This window comes from Capricornis sumatraensis, chromosome 3 (genome assembly GCF_032405125.1).
Source record: "Capricornis sumatraensis isolate serow.1 chromosome 3, serow.2, whole genome shotgun sequence".
Lineage (NCBI taxonomy): Eukaryota > Metazoa > Chordata > Mammalia > Artiodactyla > Bovidae > Capricornis > Capricornis sumatraensis.
The window spans coordinates 148,830,132-148,855,060 of record NC_091071.1 but is presented as its reverse complement, the minus strand read 5'-3'; the positions used below and the strand labels follow the sequence as shown (position 1 = coordinate 148,855,060).

The 24,929-nt window shown below is 49.6% G+C and overlaps 1 protein-coding gene across 1 annotated transcript in view; it reads left to right on the top strand.

Annotated features, from left to right (window-relative positions):
- The window catches only part of MARCHF4 (membrane associated ring-CH-type finger 4), a 119,786-nt gene that overhangs the window by 75,450 nt on the left and 19,407 nt on the right, over positions 1-24,929 (top strand). The window contains exons 2-3 of the mRNA XM_068969550.1: positions 15,430-15,585; positions 21,144-21,336. Of these exons, the coding sequence (XP_068825651.1) occupies positions 15,430-15,585; positions 21,144-21,336 (349 nt within the window). The remainder of the gene's footprint in view (positions 1-15,429; positions 15,586-21,143; positions 21,337-24,929) is intronic.

The window sequence follows — 24,929 nt, the reverse complement described above, 5'->3', positions numbered from 1 at the left end:
TCATCCGTATCATCCACCAGTTTGCTGGAGAAGGAACATCCCACAACACCCAGGCTAAGATTCTGCAGGCTTCAGCTAGCTACGTGCCCCTGGTTCTCTTTCACAGCTGAGGCACTCTCCTAAGACCGCCTCGCTGGTGGCAATGCTATAAATTCCTGACTCAGCCTCCATTCTGAAGCCACCTCCTGTGCTTTCCCTCCGGTAGAAAGAAAGGTGGAGAGGAACAGACCATCTGCATTTCTGAGCTTTCCTTCTCAAGGGTCATAGTCATGCTACTACTGATAATCGTTCGTGAGAATGTGGAGAAGGGACAGGACCTTAAACACGGGCCAATAGCAGCAGGTACGGATGGAAACCGGCACCGTTTTGCTGAAGGCCAGTTTGGCCTCCAGGATGTAGTAAGAGCCTTAATAATGTCCACACCCTTTGAATGAGTAGTTCCATTCCAGCCCTGTCTTCTAAGGAAATAATTATGGATATGAGCCATGAAATCAAGGATCACCGTGAGGAAATTTTCATGACATGGTGTAAATGAGAAAATACAAGTTAAAAACTAGCTCTAATTATGTTCCTGATTTGAGGAAAATTACGTGTGCAAGTGTAGGAGGGCTATAGTTATGAAGAAATGTTTGAGTTATTATAAATCTCTACATATTTTTAAGCTAGAGCCTTTGTTCCCCCAGTCTCCAGACATGTCGATCCTTGGCTGTCTTGGATGCAGCAAGGAAACGTAACTTAAAAATCTAACAGATGGGGAAGGTCTAGAAAAACAAAAGGCTGAAATGATGCATGATTTGAGAATAGGACTCAAGAATAGATGTTTTTAAAAAGATGTATTTGTTTGTTCATGTATTTACTGGCTTTGAGGCATGTGGGATCTTAGTTCCCTGATCAGGGATCGAACCCGTGCTCTCTACAATGGAAGCATGGAGTCTTAACCACTGGACAACCAGGGAAGTCCCAGTGTGTGTGTGTGTGTGTGTGTGTGTGTGTGTGTGTGTGTGTGCCCAATTGTGTTTGACTCTTTGCAACTCTGTGAACTGTAGTCTGCCAAGCTCTTTTGTCCATGGGATTTCCCAGGCATGGAGTGGGTTGCCATTTCCTATACCAGAGGGTCTTCCTAACCCAGGGATTGAACCCGCCTCTCTTGCATTGCCTGCATTGGCAGAAATAGATCTTTTTTCAGTGTGCATGGACCACAGCTGGAGGGAAGATGAATAAAGCTTCAAGCAATCATGGAATCTAAAGGGAGCGAGACAAGGACTGGGGTGCCAAATCCCAGAAAACAATTGGAAACATCTTGATTCCTTGCTTAACCACCTTGTCACCTGAAAGAGGTTCCAGGCAAACAAAAGGAAGTCATATTTTACAAAATTAATAATTAATTAAGTGAAATACAGGCTTAAACACCACAGAGAAGGCTGAGACTCCGGGTAGGACTGAGGAAGCGAGTCCTAGTGTGAGTGTCCCTGGGGAGGTGTCTGAGAGCCAGGGCTTGACCGAGGCCACTGGATGGCGCCTAAGAGGAGACTGAGGGCTGCAGTCACCATCTTCTGGAGGGAAGCACTGCTGGCCCATAAATATCCCCCAATCTTTTAAGTGTAGATGCTTAGGCTCTTCCGTGAGCTCTTCCCTGCATTGGTCTTCATTGTACAGATCTGAAAGGGAAAACTGGAAGCACAGGTAAGGGGGGAGACTCTGGGGTCCCCCTTCCCAGCATTGTCTCTAACAGGAGCACCCCATCTGTCAAGGATCCCTTGACAGACGTTCTGAGCAGAGGCTAGAGGATGAGGTGGTCTTTGAAGACCAATGCATGCTTCCCAGCTCCAGAAGCAAAGAATACAGAATTCTTTCAAACAAAAAGTCAAATTGCCAAGATGACAGAAGCTACAACCACTTGGAGCCGCTTAGCAGAAGCTTGGAGTCAACAGACCGGCGTCTATTCACACGCCATAGTAATTCCAGCTCTCCTTAGCAGGCTTATTCCTGACGGGGAACTGGAGCCAACACTTCAGGAATAGCACGCTTCCTTGAGAGGTGTGAAAAGAACTGGGCTGAACTTTCAGCAGACTCTGGAGTGGGTATCACCCGGTGAGAGGCATCAATATCGCAGAAATGTAGGGCAGACTCTTGGAAGTTCTGAACCCAGAGAGGAAGGGGCCCATCCTTTTATTTTCTTTCTCCTTTTTCAGTGTTGTCCCACTGCACCAGCCTAGGAAGAGCCACTGCCCTCTCTGATGCTTCAGGTTTTTCAGTCTAAATGGAGTAGAATCTGAACATGGTTCATCATGAAGGAGAGGTACAAGTCCCACACAGAGAAAGAATCGAACAGCGTTTCAATATTTACTGCAGCCTCTTTAAAAAACAAGCAAAGGAAATCATAAGGCAAAAATGTCCTTTCCCCCTCAAACTTCCCTTTCCCTGCTAAGCTCTCTATTACACATAGCCACTCTGCTCTCCTTTCTCTGCACTTTCAAAGGCATCGCAAAGCTCCCAGTTGGCTCCATGAACATAGAAATGCACAGCCTTACCTGAGACAGGAGTGGTAGCTGCAAACACTCATGGCTTAAGACCTTTTCTTGACCCCATATCAGGAGGTAAAAAGACGTGCACATGAGGGACGAACACTCGGGGAGGGACAGGTCTTAAGAAACACTGAGACATGCGGGCGGATGGACAGCTGGGACATCTGTTCTGCCCTTCCCTCTCCCTGTAATAACAGGGCAGTGAGCAGCCCTGGAGACCCTGGCCTTCATCACACTCTTATTACCTGTACTCGTTATCCAGGCTCCCGGGCAATTTTAAGTGCTCACAGGCTTCAGACTGATGAGTTTCATTTACAAGGTGGTAAAGTGCCGCCAATACAGAGACCCCACATCCACAGGGCAAGAGGGCAGCATTTTCTGCCTCACTCCTTCGGCTAGGGTGTGCAGAGATTTAGGAAGGATCGACGGGCACACGAGTGACAACATAGAGTGACGTACGAAGAGCTCTCGCTGTGTGCCAGGCAGGGCTCCTTGCACTCCTCACGGTGCACTAGCTCATTTAATCCTCATGACGCTCCGCGGAGCTGGAAGTGTCTTCGGTCTCCCTTTCCTTCTGAGCAGACTTGCCAGGGTCTCACGGGTGATCAGTGGCAGACCAGTCAGCCTGGTCCACTGGCCCGAGCAGCCAGGCTCTACTGCCTCATGCATGCCAAGGGCTTAGAATAAACCTGGCCCCTGGCGCATATTCGTGTGAGTTAGTAAGAGGGGCGGACACAGCAGCTGAAATGAAGCAGCTCGATGTAGCTGAAGGACTGTGGCTCAGGGCACAACGTCCATCACCTAGCAAGTGGCAGAAGCAGGATTTGAACCTAGCAGTCACAGCTTGCATACAGGGCTTGGCACATAGTAAGTGCTCAGTAAGTTTTAGCAATCGGTATTTATTTTCCTCCTTTATTTTCATCTAAAACTCTCAGAGTGATGTAGGAGACAGAAGGTTTGCTAAAGAGTATCTAGTCCAGAGCTTCACAAATGAGTCTTAGCCAAACTTGCTTCAAGAGAGGGGGATGGGTCTACATGAAATCAGAATCTCTGCAGTCAAAGCTTGGGAATCTGAACACATAAGCTTTCCAGGTGATTCTTCTGTGTGTGAAATTCGGAGAACCAAGGGATCAAGGCTTAGCTGAAACCCATGTCAGAGGGTGGCAGAGCTGGAAAGAATGCCCAGGAAAGACCCTACATTTTTGGTTTGTTAGAGTTGGCCATACACAAGATTCTAAGTGTCTGGGGCCATGATTCAGAGCATCTGTGAAGTATGACACAACATCACAGCTTGTTTACACTTGTAACCTCTGATGTATTCCCTAAACACATCAAATCATGTATCAATGACTGCGGCTTCCCTGGTGGTTCAGACAATAAAGAATTTGCTTGCAATGCAGGAGATGAGGGTTTGAACCCTGGACTGGGAAGATGCCCTGGAGAAGGAAATGGCAAGTCACTCTATTATTCTTCCCTGGAGAATCCCATGGACAGAGGAGCCTAACGGGCTACAGTTCATGGGGTTGCAAAGAGTTGGACATGACTGAGCGATGAACACTTTTGTTTTCATTCACTGTGACTGGAAAAGAATTTCTGTAGAATTTCACCACAACACCTTCAACTACATGAGCATTTTGCACTACTGAGGCTGGGCATCCTTCTGCCTGTGTACAGGGACTGTGGAGGGCTGACCCCAGGAGGTCACTGAGTAATTGCCCTTCAACTTGCCATTGACTTGTGCCCTTGGCTTGGCCTGACTTGTGGGAAAGAGAGAGAACACGGTGACCTGGAATCTCTGAAATTTCAGCCTACTGGCCTGGAACCTTGGAAACAGGCCCAGCCCTCTGCTATATGCAAACAACCCAATTCTGGCCAGTGAGGTTTATCAAAGTTATGCTTTTCTATTAAGTCAGGCAAAGGACCGAGGGTGAATCAACCTTTAACTTTAGCTCCTTGTTAACAATGGTGATGGTAAGTGGTACAGAAAGACACACAGACAGTCTATGGCCCATGTAGTTTATTAGAAATACAGATACGATTATGAATATCCACATAAAGTATGACCTTCTTTCTTTCTGCCAGCCCTTGTGGGGGTTGGTTTGTTTATTATGCAGATCATGTTTGACTTTATGGAATCAGATGTTATTTAAATTCAATTATTGTGAGGTTAAGTTCTTTCTGGTATCAGTTGAGTAAATTCAAAGGCAGTTAGAGGGAATAGGTACATTTGTCTTATTCCAGTTAAATTATAGGGAGAAAAGCAGTGCAGGAATAAAAAATTTATCATGAACAGAAAAACGTGGTTTGGGGGGTTTGGTTGGGGCTTGTGTGTTTGTTTCCTATGTCTCTTTTTGTAGTCCTTTTTTTGAACTGATGAGCAGGAAGGCTGAAAAATCTTCCATGAAGAGGAAAGCAGATTATATGTTTGTGTGTGAGTGTGTATGCGTGTGTAGTGTTGTGTTTGTAAAAGTAAGTTACTGGTATGAGAGAACTGGAAATATTTATGTGGTTAATTGAATTTAGTATAGATAGCTCATTAAGGCCTTAAGTCTTCTCTTTCTACTTAGTAATAGAGTTCTCTTTTTAAAATTGAATTATCTTACAATGATTCCCTGTTTACCAGTGTTCACACTCTGTCAGTCTTCCTAGAGCAGTGGCCCCCAACCTTTTAGGCACCAAGGACCAGTTTTGTGGGAGACAGTTTTTCCATGGACAGGGTGGGGGGTCGGGTACAGTGGCAGGTGGTGGTTTCAAGATGATTCAAGTGTATCACATTTATTGTGTACTTTATTTCTATTATTACATCAGCTCTGCCTCAGACCATCAGGCATTAGATAGAAGAGGTTGGAGGGCTCGGCTTTGGTATCATTGAGGGAGGAAGTGAGAAGCTTAGGCCTGGTCTGGCTGGAAAGGGAGCATGTCAAGTGCTATGGATGAGTAGCCAGAAAGGGCTCCAGCCAGAAAACAAATTTCTGCCTGTATGCTGCCCAACACAACACGCAGAGAATTCAGAATGGCTTGTTTATGTATAATCCTGGATTCCAGGGCCATGGAGATCTTTGAAGGTCATCTTGCGATCAGCCTGCTTCCCAGAGATAAGCAGGAAGCTTGCTTTCTCGTCCCCCTGGGTGGCAGAAGCCACCCCTACTCCGATTTATCCGCCACAACCTTGGCTGGTGAGAAGGTCTCATGATAGCTCATCTTTCTTGATCCCAAGTCCAAGATACATTGACCTCTTGCAGTTTTGCGGAATCAAGAAATCACTGTCTGGTGTCCTGCGTGAAAAAGATGCTGGAAACTTGTAGGTTTTCCTTCTATTCACTTTCCCCACTTGTGTTTCGCCTTTGTGTAGTTGGTTGATATTATGAACCAGTTTGGTTGTGCCCATAAGTTGGGAGGATGTGTCCTTGATAAGCCTTCCTCTTAGCTTGCTGTTCAGTTGCTAAGTCGTGTCCAGCTCTTTGTGACCCCATGGAGTGCAGCACACCAGTTTTCACTGTCCTTCACTATCTCCTGGAATTTGCTCAGATTCATGTCCATTGAGTCGGTAACCCTGTTAGCTGGTGCCCCAGATATGTGGAACCTAGTTAGTGATACAGAACAGTTCTATGCTTCCCTGTCAATAGTCCTTCATCATAGGTGCCATCTAGGATGGACACGGAGGAGTCTCCTTTGTTTGGCATCCCTCCTAATTCTCCTCTACAGCCTCAGTGAACTTTTCCTATTCCTGTGCCCATTCCTCATCCCCTGCACCATACACACAGGTTTCACTCCACTCAGGAGGGGGAGTTCTGATTTTAAGGCTTTTGGTCCTCTGAGTCTTCACAATGGAGCATCTACAAGGCAAGTGAATGTTTCCTTGTGAATACAGACCACATCTCAGAGAAACTTCTAATGCATTTCTATGCTTATAAAAATTGCTGTCTCTTAATTTTGACTCAACAAATGTCTACTCCCTGCCAAGGGTGGGAGTATGAGGAGGAAGTGGCAGGGGGGTGGGGGGGTGGGGGAGGGTGAGTTAATTCCATTATGTCCTCACTCACCACTACCACCACCACCACATCAATTAATACTCGGTGAACACTGCCTGGAATGGGGTTCAGAGGAGAGAGGCAAAGAGGAGAAGAGTTTTCACCTTTGCATTTATACATTAATAGGGATCCAGCAAGGCCATCTCTTTTGTCAGGGCTGGAAAGGTAAGGATATGATGAACAAGGCTGCTGGGGTGGGGGGAGAGATGGGAGGCAGGTGACATGAGCTGGCAGAGAAGCGGTGGGTGTGGGCAGCCTGATGGACAGAGCTTTACCCTGCCTTTCTCTTGAGCAAATAACAACCTCTCTGAGTGGGTGTCATCATATAGTAAAGCAGGAGAAATGATATTAGCTTCATTAAGTTATTGAGGTAGTAGATGATATAATGTCTATCTTGTTAGAACGCTGAGATGTTCACAACACTAGGATTATTCAGAAGAAGGGAATATTATTCAAAGAAGGAAGGAAGGCAGAGAGGGAGGAAATTGATCAGTGTTTGACATAGGTGTGAAGGTGGCCTTTGAGACAAGAAGATCAGCCATAATACCTATTATAACCATTTCCATGTTGGTCTAGCATTTACTGAGACCTGCTTGTGTGCCAGGCAGGGTGATAAATATATGTTCTTATGACCCTCTTCCCCCAATTTCATGGCTGCTCCATTTTATTTTCATAGAAATGGTGCTCAGTGCTGCCAGGAATTTGATTTTATGTTACTAGTCTAATTACTCCTAAGCTCTCCCAGATGACTTTGTAAACCAATTCTCAGACCTCCATACCTTCTCCCCCACTTCCAGTCTCAGTCCACAGCTTTGCTTTATCTAGAAAAAGAAGAAACTGAGAGAAAACTTGCCCAGTGTTCTCATCCAACTGGATCCATCAGCAGCTTTCTTGTCTTCTTCTTTGGCTTCTGAAACATCACATTCTCCTCTCAGCCCACTGACCTTCCCTCTCAGGCTTTTCTACTGATCCTTTCCTATCTTCTAAGCTCCAACATCTTGACATCCTGCAGGAAGCAGTTCTGGTAGCCCTCCCTCTTCCTACCTGCCCTCACTCCTGGCTTTGTGGCTTTAAAAACCATCTGTAGGCCAATGACTCTCAAGTGTATATACTGAGGCTAGAGATTTCCCCTAAACTCTAGATTAATGTATATCACATTCCCACTTGGATATTTAACAGGCATCTCAAAATTGACACATCCCCAAAATGAGCTCACAACCTACCCTCCAAAACCTGCCCCTCCCTCAGTCTTTCCCATCTCAACTTGAACGCAACTCTCCACCCCTCACTGCTCAGATCTTCATCATCCTTGACTTCTCTCATCCATTACACCTAATCCATCAGCAAATCTTAACGTCTGTATCTTTGAAAATATATCCAGAAGCCACTTCTTAGAACTTCCACTGCTACCCTACTGGTTCAAAGCATCATCATTGCTCACCTGGATTACTGCAATAGCCTCTTGGCTCCTTATTTGGTCCTTACTTCCTTCCAGTCTATTTTCAATACAGAAGGCAGAAGGAACCTGTTAAATACGGTCAGATCATGTTACTTCTTCTGCTCAAAACATGCCTGTGATTTCCCGCCCCATTCACAATAAATGACAAGCCCTTAAAACAACCCACCAGCCTTGTCTGGCTTGTCCCCCATTCTTGATCCCCATTATACCTCTGACTTCATCTACTCTCAGTCTTTCTGTTCATTCTAGCCCAAACATACTGGCTCTTTGGTGTCCCTAGGACATGCCAAACAGGCTTCTGCCTCAGGGCCTTTGTACTTGATGTTCTCTGCCCGAATGCTCAGGTCTCATACACCTACATGGCTTGCTCCCTCATTATCCTCAGGTCTTCTGTCAAATGTCCCTACTTGTAGCATTTCAACCTGTCCCCTCCCTGGTATTTCATTTTCCTTTCCCTTGCTTATTTTTCTCCATAACAGCACATAACAGCATGCCATGTACTTACAGTTACTTGTTTATCTTATTTATTTATTTTTAAAAAGATGTTTAGATGTGGGCCATTTTTAAAGTTTTTGTTGAATTTGTTACAATACTGCTTCTGTTTTATGTTTCCGTTTTTTGGCTGTGAAGCATATAGGGTCTTAGCTCCCCGACCAGGGATCGAACTCACACCCTCTATCTTGGAAGGCAAAGTCTTAACCACTGGACTGCCAGGGAAGTCCCTTGTTTATCTTTTTAAAATGTCTCTCTTTCTTGACCAGAGAACTTTGGTTAGTAACATTCACTGCTGTATCCTTGTCACCTCATATAGAACTTGGAACATACTACATGTATATTTGATGAAGGCCCAGAGAGGTTAAGCAACTTGCCCGGGGTCACACAGATCATAAGAGCCTGGATATACTCAAGTCTGTCTGGGATTAGAGTCCAAGCTCTTAACCACCATGTTAGTGTCAATAAAGGGAAATGTCCCTGAGCTGCACCCCAAGGCTGTTGTGTCTATCGCTTCCCTTGTTCTAGTCTCCCAGAACTGCAAACTATTGAACAGCAGGACTGGGGCTGCTTTCTTATTTTTTTCTTTCTGCTCAGTGGCAAGGATGCCTGATGCCCACATGGGTGTCAGGGGAAGTCTTTGGCTTACCTGCCAACTGCCATGGCAACCAGGTAACCTAAGGACTCCAGAAGCAAGTCCTTTCAGATAGAGAGGGGAGAAAAGCTGAAGCAAGGCAGAAATAAACAGGAAGAAATTTGTGAATGGAGAAACGACTGGAATCTTGTTCCTGCAGCTTGCTGTGTCATTTGGCAGCGAGGTGAATCCATCCTGTTTTCTTCCCCACCCGCCAGCTCAGCCACAGCCACAGGCTGTGGATCACCTTGTCCTGCCTCCAGCATAACCCCACTTAACCCATCCAAGCAGCCTTCTGTTCAGCCTCCCCAGGAAAGGAGGACTCCAAACATTCTCAGTGACCCCTGCTAACACAGAGGGCAGTCCTGGGCCAGAAGCTGGGAGACCTGTGTCCTAACCCCTAATTCACTTTACTGGGGTGGACTCTTAGGCATTTCTTTCATCACAATCTCCCTCTAGGCTCGGCCGACCCTGTACTTAAGGCATGGTTTACTTATTTGATTGTGGGAGCATAGAATAGAGTTGTAGTAGAAAACCTATGGAATTAAAGTCATTATGGAAAGGCAAGTTGAAATTGTAATATTTTCACAAGGGGACTTACTCAGGCCAGGCTCTATGTCCAGCACCTGGCTTGCATGATCTCAGTCCATTCTTACAGCCGTGCTTTGAGGAGGTTAAGAGTTGTCTGCAATGGAAAAATGAAGAAAGAGAACCTCAGAGAGGTTAAGAGACTTGCTCAAGTTTGCATAGCCAGTAAGTGTTGGAGAGGGTTGGGTTGGGGAGGCTGGGATTGGTGTATATGCACTACTGTAGATGAGGTAGATGGCTGGTGAGAACGTACTATATAGCTCAGGGGTGTGGGGAAAAAGAAGGTACAACCTGCTTGTAGGACATATATGAAGTTAAAAATGCATTCTAACATACTGGGGTGCAGACAAATACTGTTTGACAACTCCACTTACACAAGGTACTTGGGGCTTCCCAGGTGGCACTAGTGGTAAAGAACCTGCCTGCCAGTGCAGGAGCTGTAAGAGATGCAGTTTTGAGCCCTGGGTCAGGACGATCCCCTAGAGAAGGGCATGGCGACCTGCTCCAGTATTCTTGCCTGGAGAATCCCATAGACAGAGGAGCCTGGCGGGCTACGGTCTGTAGGGTCCCAGAGTCAGACATGACTGAAACGACTTAGCATGCACACGCACAAGGTTCCTAGAGTAGTCCAATTCAGGCAGTCAGAAAGTACTTTGGTAGATGCCAGGGGCTGGAGGCTGGGGGGTATGGGGAGTTAGTGTTTAATGGGGACAGAGTTTCAGTTTAGGAAGGTGATAATGTTGGGACTTGCTCAGCAAGGTGAACACACTGAGTTCCACTGAACTGTACAGTTAAACATGGTGACAATATGTGTTTTACATTATGTGACTTTTACCATGATAAAAAAAAAAACATTTAAAAAGGAAAAAAGGATGCATTTAAATCTAAGGGGTTGGCTTTCAAACACTGTGCTCTTCACCCCTCCCTTACACTGGGTTCCATGGGGGCCCGGGGATTAGAGAAGATCTGATTTTTCTTGACTTAGTCATTCCCAGGGTGGTCTCTGGGCCCCAAAGCTCTGAGCAGATCATCCAGGAAGTGTCTGGTGCCCTTTGCATTTAATGAGCCCCTTTGATCTGCGGAGTTTGCTGAACACTGCAGACAAGATGGGGATAATCCTCCAGCCCAAAGGCTGGACCCTCAGGAGCTGGGCTGGAGGGGTTCATCCTCTGCCTTACCCTGGGGCTCATCCAGCCTATGAATGCACCTTTACTGCGTAACTCTGACGTGCCTGGTCCTATGGGGTATGCAGGATCACCCCGAAGGCTAGAGAAAACAACTGAAGCGTGATTAAGGGCTGAACTGTGAGTGATGATGCAGGGACAGAAAATAGGTCCCGAGCGGCCCCTTCCAGACTTGGTGAAAGGGCCGGTGCTGGAGCAGGGAGGGAGAGACAAGAAGAGACAGACCCATGGGCACAGATGTGCAAGGGACAGCCGGAACCAGAGTACAGAGGCGGATGAGCAGAGTGTGGTAAGAAGCTGAGTCTGATGTCAGAAAGACCTGGCTTTACATTCTGCCCACGACACTGGCTGGCTGAGTGACCTTGGGTTGGTCATTTAACCTTTCTCTTTAATAGGAGTCACTGCTATATTGAGAGATGTTTACCGCCTCTATTTCCATGTTCCACAGTGAAGTGAAGTGAAGTCGCTCAGTCGTGTCCGACTCTTTGTGACCCATGGACTGTAGCCCACCATGCTCCTCCGTCCATGGGTTTCTCCAGGCAAGAATACTGGAGTGGGTTGCCATTTCCTTCTCAAGAGGATCTTCCCGACCCAGGGATCAAACCCAGGTCTCCCACATTGCAGGCAGACGCTTTAACCTCTGTGCCACCACCATATTAGCTTGTAATAAAGTTGACTGGAAAGAACATTCTCCTTCAGTCTAACCTGAATCTATCTGGCTTTGACTCATTTACATCTTTCTTGTTCCAGGAGAAGCACAGGTTGACCAGCCAAAGATAGTCCAGGGTCCAGATTAAGGCCTCTTAGAAGCCCTAAACACAAAAAGATTATGGCCCTCCTCCCCAATGTACATAAAAATATGCCAAATCATAAAGTAAAAAACTTATGTGAATGCCAAGGTTAAAATAGCTTTTTTTGCAGATTTTTTTTCCCCCTAAAATCCTGGATCACTTCCTTCATCAAAGTTAAACTTTTCTAACAGCTTCAGTATCCTTGTTTTCCAGTGTTGGTGGCACCCAAAGCAAGCCTCTATTCTACCTTTGGGTTGTCCAATCCAGGGAAAGTGTGGGAGACTGGGAGCTCCAGGGGAAATGGCACACCTGTGGCATCATGGTCTGTGGCCAGGCACCGGGACCAGGCCAGGTCATGCTCCTTCCTTCTCCAGATAACTAGGGGCCCCAGGGATGGTCCCCCATCCAGAGCCACGGTGGAGAGCCCAGGTCTTGTTAGTTATGCCTGGCCAGCGGCTCTTTCTCCCCTGTCTCATGGCTGCCGCATTAGAAAGCAAAGAGAACAGCCTTCGCTGTTGCTTGGCACCGTTGCTGGGGACCGGAAGTACTGTCTCTTACCTGATTGGCAATCTGACATGGCTGCCTAACAACCCGATTAATCAGACCCAGCTCATCCTGTTAGAATTAATGAGCGTAGGAGATGCTGCCATGAATAATGAGGGCTTTTGCCCCTCCTTCAGCACCTCTCCTCCCCCTCCCGTTCCGAGTTTTTTCTCAGAGCCACGCAGCAACTACTCATTACCGAGGACCTGGAGGCCTCCATGGGTGTGGTGAGCACCTGGCATTGTGGGCATCTCCTGCCTGTCCTACTCTACCTGGAGCCAGAGGCTGGCCATGTCCTAGAGGAGCGAAACCTCTCACTCATCAGACAGCTCTGTGCACACTGCACTGCTAAAGTGGGATGGAGTATGGGACTTCCCTAGCAGTCCAGTGGCCAAGACTCCATGCTTCCTCTGCAGGGGTCATGGGTTCCATCTGATCCCCAGTCAGGGAACTAAGATCCCACATGCCAAGTGGCATGGCTGCAAAAAAAAAAAAAAAAGAGTATCTGTTTCACGTACTGCACTAGGTGCTAAGGATGCAAAGACGGACATAAGATGCATCCTGCTGCTGTGAGAGGTCATGGTATAGTGACCCAGAGACACATGCGGAAGTGCTTTCACAGTGGGTATGGGAGGGTTCCTGGCCTGCAGCCACCGTGAGGGGGCCTGTCAACACAAAAGGAGCAGAGTGGGGAACCAGAGAGGATTTTATGAGGTGGTGGCACCCTGAGTACTTCCATCACCAGGTTCCTTCATCATACATACACGTGTGGAGTGCTGGGCACTGAGTGAAGTGCTGGGGTCCCCAGGTCAACAAGATGGACATGGCTCCTGTTCTTATGGAATAGGCTGTCTCGTCTTCATTCCTCTGGGCCAGGCAGGAAACCTGAGCAGACAATTGAATTATGTTTTCACTTGCTCAACACAAAGGCTGTTGAAGGCTTACTGGGTGTAGTCTAGGCACTGGGAGAATGAATGCAAAGATGAACAACAGCCCATCCCTGCCTCCTGGGGCTCCTCTGATGGGGCAGTGGATAGGCGTATGCCAAGGGCCTCAGAAGGTTACACTGACAAGGTGCTCAGAGATCAAGACACTGCACTCAACCTAGAGAAATCAGGGATGACTCCCTGTAGAAGGTGGCTTTGGAACCATCATGAAGACAGAAAAGCAAGTGGACAGGTACAACAGGTGCAGAAAGACACTCTAGACCTCATCCAGGCCGAGGGGTAGTCGTTGAGTGATAGGAGTTGAAGGGAAAGGGAAAGATGATTCCATGCATCTTGGGAGAAAAGGACTGTTTCTACAGTCTACAGCAAAGAGTATGACTAAATACACAAATAAAGATCTGTAACTAATAGGTCAGGAGCTCCTGTGCCTGCTTATCCTAAGTTGGGAACAAGACGTGGTTTCTCGAATAGTGAAATCCCCAAATTCCCAGGTGGATCAGTGGATAAAGAATCCGCCTGCAAAGCAAGATACACAGATTCGATTCCTGGGTGGGGAAGATCCTCTGGAGAAGAAAATGGCAACCCATTCCAGTATTTTTGCCTAGGAAATCCCGTGGACAGAAGAGCCTGGCAGGCTACAGTCCATAGGGTTGCAAAAGAATTGGACACCACTTGGCGACTAAAACACCATCACCAGATTAAAAGGGACATGGCTTCAGTGGGCATATCGCAAACACCAGCATGGGGCTTAGGGAATGGGCTGTGCCTGGCAGCTTCTGCGTCCTTTAACAGGAGTGAGGCAGAAGGCATCTCCTTCAAAATAGATGAGTTGGGGGAGGAAGCGCGTGGGAAGTAAGGAAGGGGGCCTTGGGATGGGTAAGAAGGGAGCAAAAGTTAGGGAGTTGGGTGGGACCCACTCCTAAAGTCCCTGAGAAGGTAAATGAAGGCACTGGTGGACAGGAGTCAGGAGGTAGAAATGACAGGCTCTAAGCAAGGAGGGAGAAAGAGGGGAAAGGGAGGGGGAGGAGAGAAGGGAGTGAGGGAGGCCCTTGGGGGCCCGCAGCATCAGGACCAGCAGGGAGTGGGTGCAGGCTTCAGTTGTGGTCATGCGGCATGTGGTCATGTGACATGTGGTCATGTGACATGTGGTCACAGGAGGCTCTGGAGACTGAGTCCAGCCTTGCAGTCCACAAGGAGCTTCAATTCTGGCACTGTCTTTGCCTCCCTGCTTCTAGTGAAGCCTGCCCCAAGCTGGGCTTGCCAACCACTCCCAGCCAGTCCCAATGGACATGCTGAGAGGGCCCCAGGCCTTCAGAGGGGGCATCTGGTCAGCCTCCTAGGTCTCCAGGCTCCAAGCCTGCCACGTTTTTGTCGCTCTGGGACCAGGGGCAAGAGGCTTCACAGAGGGGATCTGGGTCTCTATGGGTTGTGCTGCAGAAGAGTGCAAAGTCTCAGGACCAGAACTCCAAAGCCAGGCCAAATGATCTTCATGACATATATTCAAAGCTTGGGTTTGCTGTTGAGATTTGACTACGGGGAAGTTTTGCATAAACGCTTGCCTCCCTGGAACACAGAGTCCCACATTTGCAGCAGATGTTGTCTGTCTCTTCAACCCGCCAATCCATTCCAGTTCCCTCCAGCTGGCTTCAGTCACAGTGTGGCCTGTCTGCCCCTGAGAGCATTTGGGTTTGAGACCCCTGGCTGTACCTTTAAAGAGAAGTCTACCTAGGCTGACACCCGCTTTGGATGGCAGAGAACTTCCATGGAGATCCTCTCACTCATTTTCATAGAAGCCCTAGGACTTGGGCAGTACCAAGTAGGAGCCAGGAGCTCAGAACTGTTAGTTGAATTCACTGAAATTGGGAACCTGGAGCCCAGGCCTCCTCCCAACCAAGTCTGTGGTCTGGCCTGGAGAGACCAGAGACATGGAGGGTTGGGGGCAAAGCAACTCTGAAGGCAAACTCCCCGCCCCTTCCCCTCATTGCTGAGGTCTGGCTTCCTGGTGGCTGAGATGGTAAAGCGTCTGCCTGTAATGTGGGAGACCTGGGTTCGATCCCTGCGTTGGGAAGATCCCCTGGAGAAGGAAATGGCAACCCACTCCATTACTATTGCCTGGAAAATTCCATGGATGGAGGAGCCTGGTAGGCTACAGTCCATGGGGTCGCAAAGAGTAGGATACGACTGAGCAACCTCACTGGTTCACTGGCTCACCACCCTCCGCCTCTCTCCCTGCAGGGGGAGCTGCTGAGCCCCTGCCGCTGCGATGGCTCCGTCAAGTGCACGCACCAGCCTTGCCTCATCAAGTGGATCAGCGAGCGGGGCTGCTGGAGCTGCGAGCTGTGCTACTACAAGTACCACGTAATCGCCATCAGCACAAAGAACCCTCTGCAGGTAAGGCCCGGGGCTGCCCCTGGGGCGCTGCGGCGAGGGCCGGGCTTCCCCACACCCCGTGGTCTCCAGCGGGAAGTGAGTCACCTTAGAGCTCCGGGGCTTTGGAGGAAGGGAAAGAGATGGGCCAGGTGGGCGAGACCGAGGATGGAGAGTGGGCAGGAGGGCAGGAAAGAATTTTTGTGTTTTCTCTTAAGCCTCAGCCAGAAGAGGAGAAAGGGGTGGGATCAAGAGACAGAAATAGATAAGAGAAGGAAACATGGAAGAGAGAAAAAGTGAGTTCATGGATAAATGAAATAAGGAAAAGGAGCAAGAAGAGGAGAGGGAGGGAGGAAACAATAAGAAAGAGAGAACAGAGTGCAAAAAGGCAAAGAGGCAGGGTGGGACGGTGAGGAGAAAGACTGTGATGAGGTTAAGGGCAGAAAAGGAGAAATGAGAGCAGAGACTGGATGCTATGTCCCAAGCTTGACGGTGCCTGGAATCCCAACAAAACGCAGGGTGGGGCCTGAAAGTCTCCATTCCAACAAGCTACCCAGTGATGCTGCTGCTCCTGGTCCACAGACCTCACTTCTTACGACAGGGACTAGAGAAAGACGGAGACGAGACACTAGAGGGAATCAGAGGAAGAGAAAAGACCGGGCAGGAAGGAAAAGGGAGAGAATATAAAGAGTCCATGAAGGTCAAGGGCAGGAAGACCAGGGTTCAGATGGGGTCTGCGGAACAGATTCACACGGGGCGGGGCTGTCAGATCAGAGGCCCCCACGCCCCCCACGGTCCTCCCGACCCCTCCCACCCTGCCCTGAGACATCTGTTATCCCCAGAAGAGCTGACAGCCCCTGTGCCACCTCATAAATCCTCCACGTCGCACAGCTCTCCCCTGCGAGGCACACACACACACAGAGGGCGCTTTGCTTCTGAAAATACCTTCACCTAGACACAGTCAGCCAGTGAAGCTGCCATGTCATCAATTAGCCAGCATGCTGGCGAGGGCGCGGGGAACTCCAGCAGCTTGGCACAGTTGTCTCTCTCCTGTCCAGGAGGGTGAGAGAGAGTCAGTGCTGCTGCCCCAGTAGAGCGAGTGGCTTGGGGATGATGGTGGGCTGGGATCTCTGCATGGAAGGGCAGCTGCAAACACCCAGAGCTGCAGTGTCCTTGCAGCGGGGGCCAGCCCGGGATGGGGGGGGGGCATTATTGCCAGAAGGGAGCCTTAGAACCCCTAGGCACCTCAGTCATCCTGATGGTGCACCAAAAAGTCAGAACAAGAGGTGCCTCCCCGTGCGCTGGTTCCATCCTCAGCTATTCATTTCAAAATCTTGAAGTGTCTTAAAGTAGCAGTGTCTGATTCCAGGCCCTGGGGTGCATTAACTCTTCTTTCTTAGCCGATTCAAGCCTTGGAAAAGGGTCAGAATCCAAACCCACCAGCTCAGTGCCCCCTTGGCTCTGTCCTTGGCTCATAAACAGGCATTAACCCTTGACACAAAAAGGGAAGAAACATTTAGGGATAACTTTTTCCTGGGGGTTGTTGTTCAGTCTCTCAGTGTTGTCTGAATCTTTGAGACCCCCTGGAGTGCAGCACACCAGGCTTCCCTGTCCTTCACTATCTCCTGAAGTTTGCTCAGTCTCATGTCCGTTGAATCGATGATGCCATCCAACCGTCTCATCCTCTGTTGCCCTCTTTTCCTCCTGCCCTCAATCTTTCCCAGCATCAGGGTCTTTTCCAATGAATCTTTTCCTGGGAGTAAAGGAAAGAAAAGATTATTCTAATCTCACAAGTGCCTTAAGCAAATGGCAATATTGACATTGCCTTTCTACTTTATTCTTTATTCTTAAGTTACTACTTAAGAATAACTTTGTCTTTTATTGTGCCCATCTTTGCATGAAATGTTCCCTTGGTATCTCTGATTTTCTTGAAGAGATCTCTAGTCTTTCCCATTATATTGATTTCCTCTATTTCTTTGCATTGATCACTTAAGAAGTCTTTATTTCTCCTTGCGTTTCTTTGGAACTCTGGAATAACTTTATCAAGTTACTACTTAAGAATAATTCTTAAGTTACTAATTAAGAATAAATTTATTCTTAAGCTACTACTGTGTCTTTAACTGTGAGTTTCTAGTCATGGAGATTCTGATTCTGTTACTTCTGGATTGTGATTGGACCTCATTGCTTTCAGTGGTGTGTGCTCAGAAAATGCCATTTCACTCTTGCAGATAGTACCAGAAGAAGGAATTAGTCTGGACTAGCAGCAGTACTGTGTGTTTGTGGCCCAAATTGACCCCATTACATGTCTTGGGCTCCTCAGTCCCAGCCAAGTGTGAGATGACTGCCTGCTCAGCCATGGTAGGGCAACTTCTGATCCTCCTCATCTGTGGTGGAGGATGGAGCAGGCAAGCTCTACCAAGAGAAAGTAGAACAATGGATGGGGTGCCGGGGCTAACTGCTGTCAGAGTAGGGAGGTTTCTTCCAAGTCTCCGATGTCTCACCTCTTGGTTCATGACCCCATAAAACATTCTGAGAAACAGTGGGCATGATAGCATGTTATCTCGGTGACCCTCTGCAAGCTTTGTTTATAGAAAGAGCTCTTGAGAAAGGTGGCATTTCAGTGTAGCCCTGTGGTCTCAAGGCTCTGTGGGTGCCTCTCATCCTCTTTGCTACATCTGAACTGCAGTTATATTCATGAACATTTAATTAGTGCTTACTGCGGGCCTGTTGTTGTTCTAAGTGTTCACATATATAATTTAATACTAAAAACAACCCAATGCAATGGGCACTATTATCATTCCCAATTTACAGATGAGACAATGGAGGCACAGAGGGGTCAACAATTTGCCCGAGGTCACCCTGGTGGAGCAGGGTTATATCCAGGGGTCTGACTCCTGAGTCTGGCCCTTCACCTCTACCCTACACACCCAGCATGGAGTTTGCTAAGTATGGTTATGAATACTCCTACCTTGCCATGCATTAATATAAACAGGAATAGAAATTATGGCAGCAGGTACCCTTTAATTTCATTTAATTCTCACAATACTCTAGGAAACAATTATCTCCACTTTTTGGAAGTCCTGATAACTTATTGACTTCTCCTAGGTCACACTCTGTGAGTTGGAGCAGAGCTGAGCTAGGATTGGGTCTCCAGGCCCTTGCTCACTGCCTCTTCTTGTTATAAGGAAAGAATCATCTGTCTTCATGCTCTTGCCCCTTGGTCTCTCCATTCGCTGCACAGAGGGGCATGGAGAAGTCTCTGGATGCGTTGATCAGGAGCTTGCTGGGGATGAAGAAGCTCCGGGGATCCAGTAGGGGCAGAGCCTGCTCCCTGGGGAGCCCTTCCCCATCTCCCTGGGAGACCAGAGAGCTCCCCTGTCCTCTCCTTTCTCCTTGTGACTCTGCTCCCCACATCGCTTGTGGAGCCTCCCATGGGGCAGACAGGAGGGAAGCCTTGGGCATAGCACCCCATCCTGCTCTTTCTTCTTCCTGCTTCAAATCATAGTTGGGGTGCTGTATGGCTTCCACAAGTGGCTTGGGGCTGGTAGGAAGGACTTTAGGGATTAAGGGGAGCTTCCTCTCATTTGGGGTTTCTTCTGCCTGAAGCAGAAGAAGGGGAGGGTGTTGATGTCATAGAGATAGAAACAAAAAGCTCAATCGGGAGCCCTCTTCACAGAGAGGGAGGCTGGCTCTGGAAAAAGTATTTGCCCTCTATTAGAGGAGTCCTTGGAATCAGGCCATCTTCTGGAAAATTCCTGTTATGTGTAACCCTAGGTGGGGTGGAAAGAGCAGTGGAAAATGTAAAGGCCCAATTACCTGTAACAGGATGCAGTCTGTATAGTTACATGTAAAGGCTGATGTCCCACATCTAGATGAGTGAGCAAATGCTTTCCAATAGTTACAGTTCCTTAGGGGCCACTGGTCAGTCCCGGCAGGAGCCAGAATCATCAGTGCTTCCGTCTAGGCTGTATAATGTGCAGGGAGGGCTCTCTGTTGGCAGAAGGAAGGTTGTCCGCCTTTTCTGGGGAGTTCTGACATGCCTTCTGAAATGCCTACTAGGTGCTCTCTGCAGGGCGTTACACAAACTGCTACAGTCAGGGGATAGTCCTTCCTTTCACCTTCAGAAGGGCTTCCCAGGTAGCACAGTAGGAAAGAACCTGCCTTCAAATGCAGGAGATGCAGGTTTGATCCCTGGGTTGTGAAGATCCCCTAGAGAAGGAAATGGCAACCCGCTCCAGTATTCTTGCCTGGGAAACCCCACGCACAGAGGAGCCTGGTGGGCTACAGTCCATCGGGTCGCAAAGAGTCAGACACAACTGAGCATGCACACATGCCACCTTCCCAAGCCTGATCCTGTCATTTCCCTGCTGCACACTGGTCAAGAGTATCATGTTTATTCTTACAAAAAAGTTTTAAAAAGTCTTTGCATATTCTTTAGGCTCCCGTGTGGTATTCCTTCTTCCTGTCCCAGTTGTCTTACCCCACTCCCCGCTCTCTGCTCCACCCTCTCGGTCTTCTTCCAGGTTTTTGTACTTACCCTGCTTTCTTCTGTCACAGGGCCTTTGCACATGCTCTTCTCCCTGCTGGACACATATGCCTCCTCTCTTTGTCTAGTGAACTCCCACTCAACTCATTGCTTCCTCTAGGAAGTGAAATCCCCGGTCATAGGCTCTCATATGTCATGATGGATTGCCATTGTAAATAATCATATGTCTGTCTGTGTTCTCTAAATGTGAAGCCCCATGAAGGCAGAAGTCTGCAAGTTTTTGCTTACTGCTTTATATTCAGCACCTAGCAGGGTACACACACATAACACCCGGTACATATTTGCTGAGCAAGACCATGAATAAATCCCAAAGTAAAATTCATCTCATGGCTCATTTAGGCCTGTGATACCTGGATCAGCCATAGACTCATAGAATTTCAGAGTGGAAACCCACCCACACTCTAGCCTTCAATCCATCCATCAACACAGCTATTAGCATAGTGCTTTTCTGTTAAAAAAAAAAAAAAACACCGAAATTTCAGCATTTGTATATAGTTAGTAAATTATACTGTTTTTCTTCTCTCTCCCTGACATCCTGTGGCCTCTTTTTGTCTGTTGAATTGGTAATCTCTAGCATGTCTATTAAATGACATGCCAGATGTTGTTGTAGAAAACAAGCAAAAAAAAAAAAAAAAAGGGCCTATGCCCTCTTAGCACCTATTAGTGAGCAAATAATGTGTTGCTCAGAAAAGAATATTCTGGGGACCTGGAACACCACTACACGCTGCATTTCCACTTTCTCCTTCCCAGTTTCCTGTCTGCATCATAATCCACTACAAGGACTTTCCTTCTCAGCCTGGCCCACCCAGAAATGACTTCTGATCATTCGGTATGATATAGGTTTCTTCCATATCAAAAACACAAAGTTAATACTCAGAAACTCTCAAAAAGAGCCATTGTATCGCACGTTGGTGAGCCCTGGCTTAAATCCAGAGGTGAGAGCCTGGGGCGGCAGCAGGAGGAGGGGATGGGGATGGGGTGGAAATGGGGTGAGGGCCTGCAGGCCCCCGCTGACCCGCCGTTCTCGCCCCTGCAGTGGCAGGCCATCTCCCTGACAGTCATCGAGAAGGTCCAGATTGCAGCTGCCATCCTGGGTTCCCTCTTCCTCATCGCCAGCATCTCTTGGCTCATCTGGTCGACCTTCAGCCCCTCAGCAAAATGGCAGCGCCAAGACCTCCTCTTCCAGATCTGCTATGGGATGTATGGATTCATGGACGTGGTGTGCATAGGTGAGTCTCCGGGATGTGTGGATTCGTGGACGTGGTGTGCAGAGGTGGGTCTCCGGGATGTGTGGATTCATGGACGTGGTGTGCCTAGGTGGGTCTCCGGGATGTGTGGATTCGTGGACATGGTGTGCATAGATGGATCTCCAGGATGTGCGAATTCGTGGACGTGGTGTGCAGAGGGGGGTCTCCGGGATGTGTGAGTTCGTGGACGTGGTGTGCAGAGATGGGTCTCCGGGATGTGTGGATTCGTGGACATGGTGTGCATAGGGGGGTCTCCGGGATGTGTGGATTCGTGGACATGGTGTGCACAGGGGGGTCTCCGGGATGTGTGGATTCATGGACACGGTGTGCCTAGGTGGGTCTCCGGGATGTGTGAGTTCGTGGACGTGGTGTGCAGAGGTGGGTCTCCGGGATGTGTGGATTCGTGGACGTGGTGTGCAGAGGTGGGTCTCCGGGATGTGTGGATTCGTGGACGTGGTGTGCAGAGGTGGGTCTCCGGGATGTGTGGATTCGTGGACGTGGTGTGCCTAGGTGGGTCTCCGGGATGTGTGGATTCGTGGATGTGGTGTGCAGAGGTAGGTCTCCGGGATGTGTGGATTCGTGGACGTGGTGTGCAGAGGTGGGTCTCCGGGATGTGTGGATTCGTGGACGCGGTGTGCAGAGGTGGGTCTCCGGGATGTGTGGATTCGTGGACGTGGTGTGCAGAGGTGGGTCTCCGGGATGTGTGGATTCATGGACGTGGTGTGCATAGGGGGGTCTCCGGGATGTGTGGATTCGTGGACATGGTGTGCACAGGGGGGTCTCCGGGATGTGTGGATTCGTGGACGTGGTGTGCAGAGGTGGGTCTCCGGGATGTGTGGATTCGTGGACGTGGTGTGCCTAGGTGGGTCTCCGGGATGTGTGGATTCGTGGACGTGGTGTGCAGAGGTGGGTCTCTGGGATGTGTGGATTCGTGGACGTGGTGTGCCTAGGTGGGTCTCCGGGATGTGTGGATTCGTGGACGTGGTGTGCAGAGGTGGGTCTCCGGGATGTGTGGATTCGTGGACGTGGTGTGCATAGGGGGGTCTCTGGGATGTGTGAATTCGTGGACGTGGTGTGCCTAGGTGGGTCTCCAGGATGTGTGGATTCGTGGACATGGTGTGCATAGATGGATCTCCAGGATGTGCGAATTCGTGGACGTGGTGTGCAGAGGGGGGTCTCTGGGATGTGTGAGTTCGTAGACGTGGTGTGCAGAGGTGGGTCTCCGGGATGTGTGGATTCGTGGACATGGTGTGCATAGGGGGGTCTCCGGGATGTGTGGATTCGTGGACATGGTGTGCACAGGGGGGTCTCCGGGATGTGTGGATTCATGGACACGGTGTGCCTAGGTGGGTCTCCGGGATGTGTGAGTTCGTGGACGTGGTGTGCAGAGGTGGGTCTCCGGGATGTGTGGATTCGTGGACGTGGTGTGCAGAGGTGGGTCTCCGGGATGTGTGGATTCGTGGACGTGGTGTGCAGAGGTGGGTCTCCGGGATGTGTGGATTCGTGGACGTGGTGTGCATAGGGGGGTCTCCGGGATGTGTGGATTCGTGGACGTGGTGTGCCTAGGTGGGTCTCCGGGATGTGTGGATTCGTGGACGTGGTGTGCCTAGGTGGGTCTCCGGGATGTGTGGATTCGTGGACGTGGTGTGCAGAGGTGGGTCTCCGGGATGTGTGGATTCGTGGACGTGGTGTGCAGAGGTGGGTCTCCGGGATGTGTGGATTCGTGGACGTGGTGTGCAGAGGTGGGTCTCCGGGATGTGTGGATTCGTGGACGTGGTGTGCCTAGGTGGGTCTCCGGGATGTGTGGATTCGTGGATGTGGTGTGCAGAGGTAGGTCTCCGGGATGTGTGGATTCGTGGACGTGGTGTGCAGAGGTGGGTCTCCGGGATGTGTGGATTCGTGGACGCGGTGTGCAGAGGTGGGTCTCCGGGATGTGTGGATTCGTGGACGTGGTGTGCAGAGGTGGGTCTCCGGGATGTGTGGATTCATGGACGTGGTGTGCATAGGGGGGTCTCCGGGATGTGTGGATTCGTGGACATGGTGTGCACAGGGGGGTCTCCGGGATGTGTGGATTCGTGGACGTGGTGTGCAGAGGTGGGTCTCCGGGATGTGTGGATTCGTGGACGTGGTGTGCCTAGGTGGGTCTCCGGGATGTGTGGATTCGTGGACGTGGTGTGCAGAGGTGGGTCTCTGGGATGTGTGGATTCGTGGACGTGGTGTGCCTAGGTGGGTCTCCGGGATGTGTGGATTCGTGGACGTGGTGTGCAGAGGTGGGTCTCCGGGATGTGTGGATTCGTGGACGTGGTGTGCATAGGGGGGTCTCTGGGATGTGTGAATTCGTGGACGTGGTGTGCCTAGGTGGGTCTCCAGGATGTGTGGATTCGTGGACATGGTGTGCATAGATGGATCTCCAGGATGTGCGAATTCGTGGACGTGGTGTGCAGAGGGGGGTCTCTGGGATGTGTGAGTTCGTAGACGTGGTGTGCAGAGGTGGGTCTCCGGGATGTGTGGATTCGTGGACATGGTGTGCATAGGGGGGTCTCCGGGATGTGTGGATTCGTGGACATGGTGTGCACAGGGGGGTCTCCGGGATGTGTGGATTCATGGACACGGTGTGCCTAGGTGGGTCTCCGGGATGTGTGAGTTCGTGGACGTGGTGTGCAGAGGTGGGTCTCCGGGATGTGTGGATTCGTGGACGTGGTGTGCAGAGGTGGGTCTCCGGGATGTGTGGATTCGTGGACGTGGTGTGCAGAGGTGGGTCTCCGGGATGTGTGGATTCGTGGACGTGGTGTGCATAGGGGGGTCTCCGGGATGTGTGGATTCGTGGACGTGGTGTGCCTAGGTGGGTCTCCGGGATGTGTGGATTTGTGGACGTGGTGTGCCTAGGTGGGTCTCCGGGATGTGTGGATTCGTGGACGTGGTGTGCATAGGGGGGTCTCCGGGATGTGTGGATTCGTGGACGTGGTGTGCCTAGGTGGGTCTCCGGGATGTGTGGATTCGTGGACGTGGTGTGCATAGGGGGGTCTCCGGGATGTGTGGATTCGTGGACGTGGTGTGCCTAGGTGGGTCTCCGGGATGTGTGGATTCGTGGATGTGGTGTGCAGAGGTAGGTCTCCGGGATGTGTGGATTCGTGGACGCGGTGTGCATAGGGGGGTCTGGAAGCTTGTCTCTACAGGAAGTGGGGAGCCATGGGCTGGTGAATGAGACACGTCTCCCAGGGTCCCTCCCTCTTGAAGGTCAAAAAGGTCAAAGCAGAGATGGCACCAGGCTTGAGACTTGTGAGCTCAAGAGGGGCTGTGGCTTAGATTTGAGGGGTGTGTAGGGAGTAGGAGGAGGAAGGACAAAGACAGGAGACCTCAGTCTTTCCTGGCAACTCTGTCCTGCCCAGTTGAAGATGAAAATGAGGAGATTAGCCTCTAAGAATATTTGAGAAAGGTCAGTTGGTCAGTCTACCTGCCTTAGGCAAGTTGTGGAAGGCCTCTTATCCATTGTGCCAAATCAGGACAAAGGAGGCCTATACATTTAATTCCATTCTCTTCACAGCAAAATGCCCAGAAACAATCACGATGATACC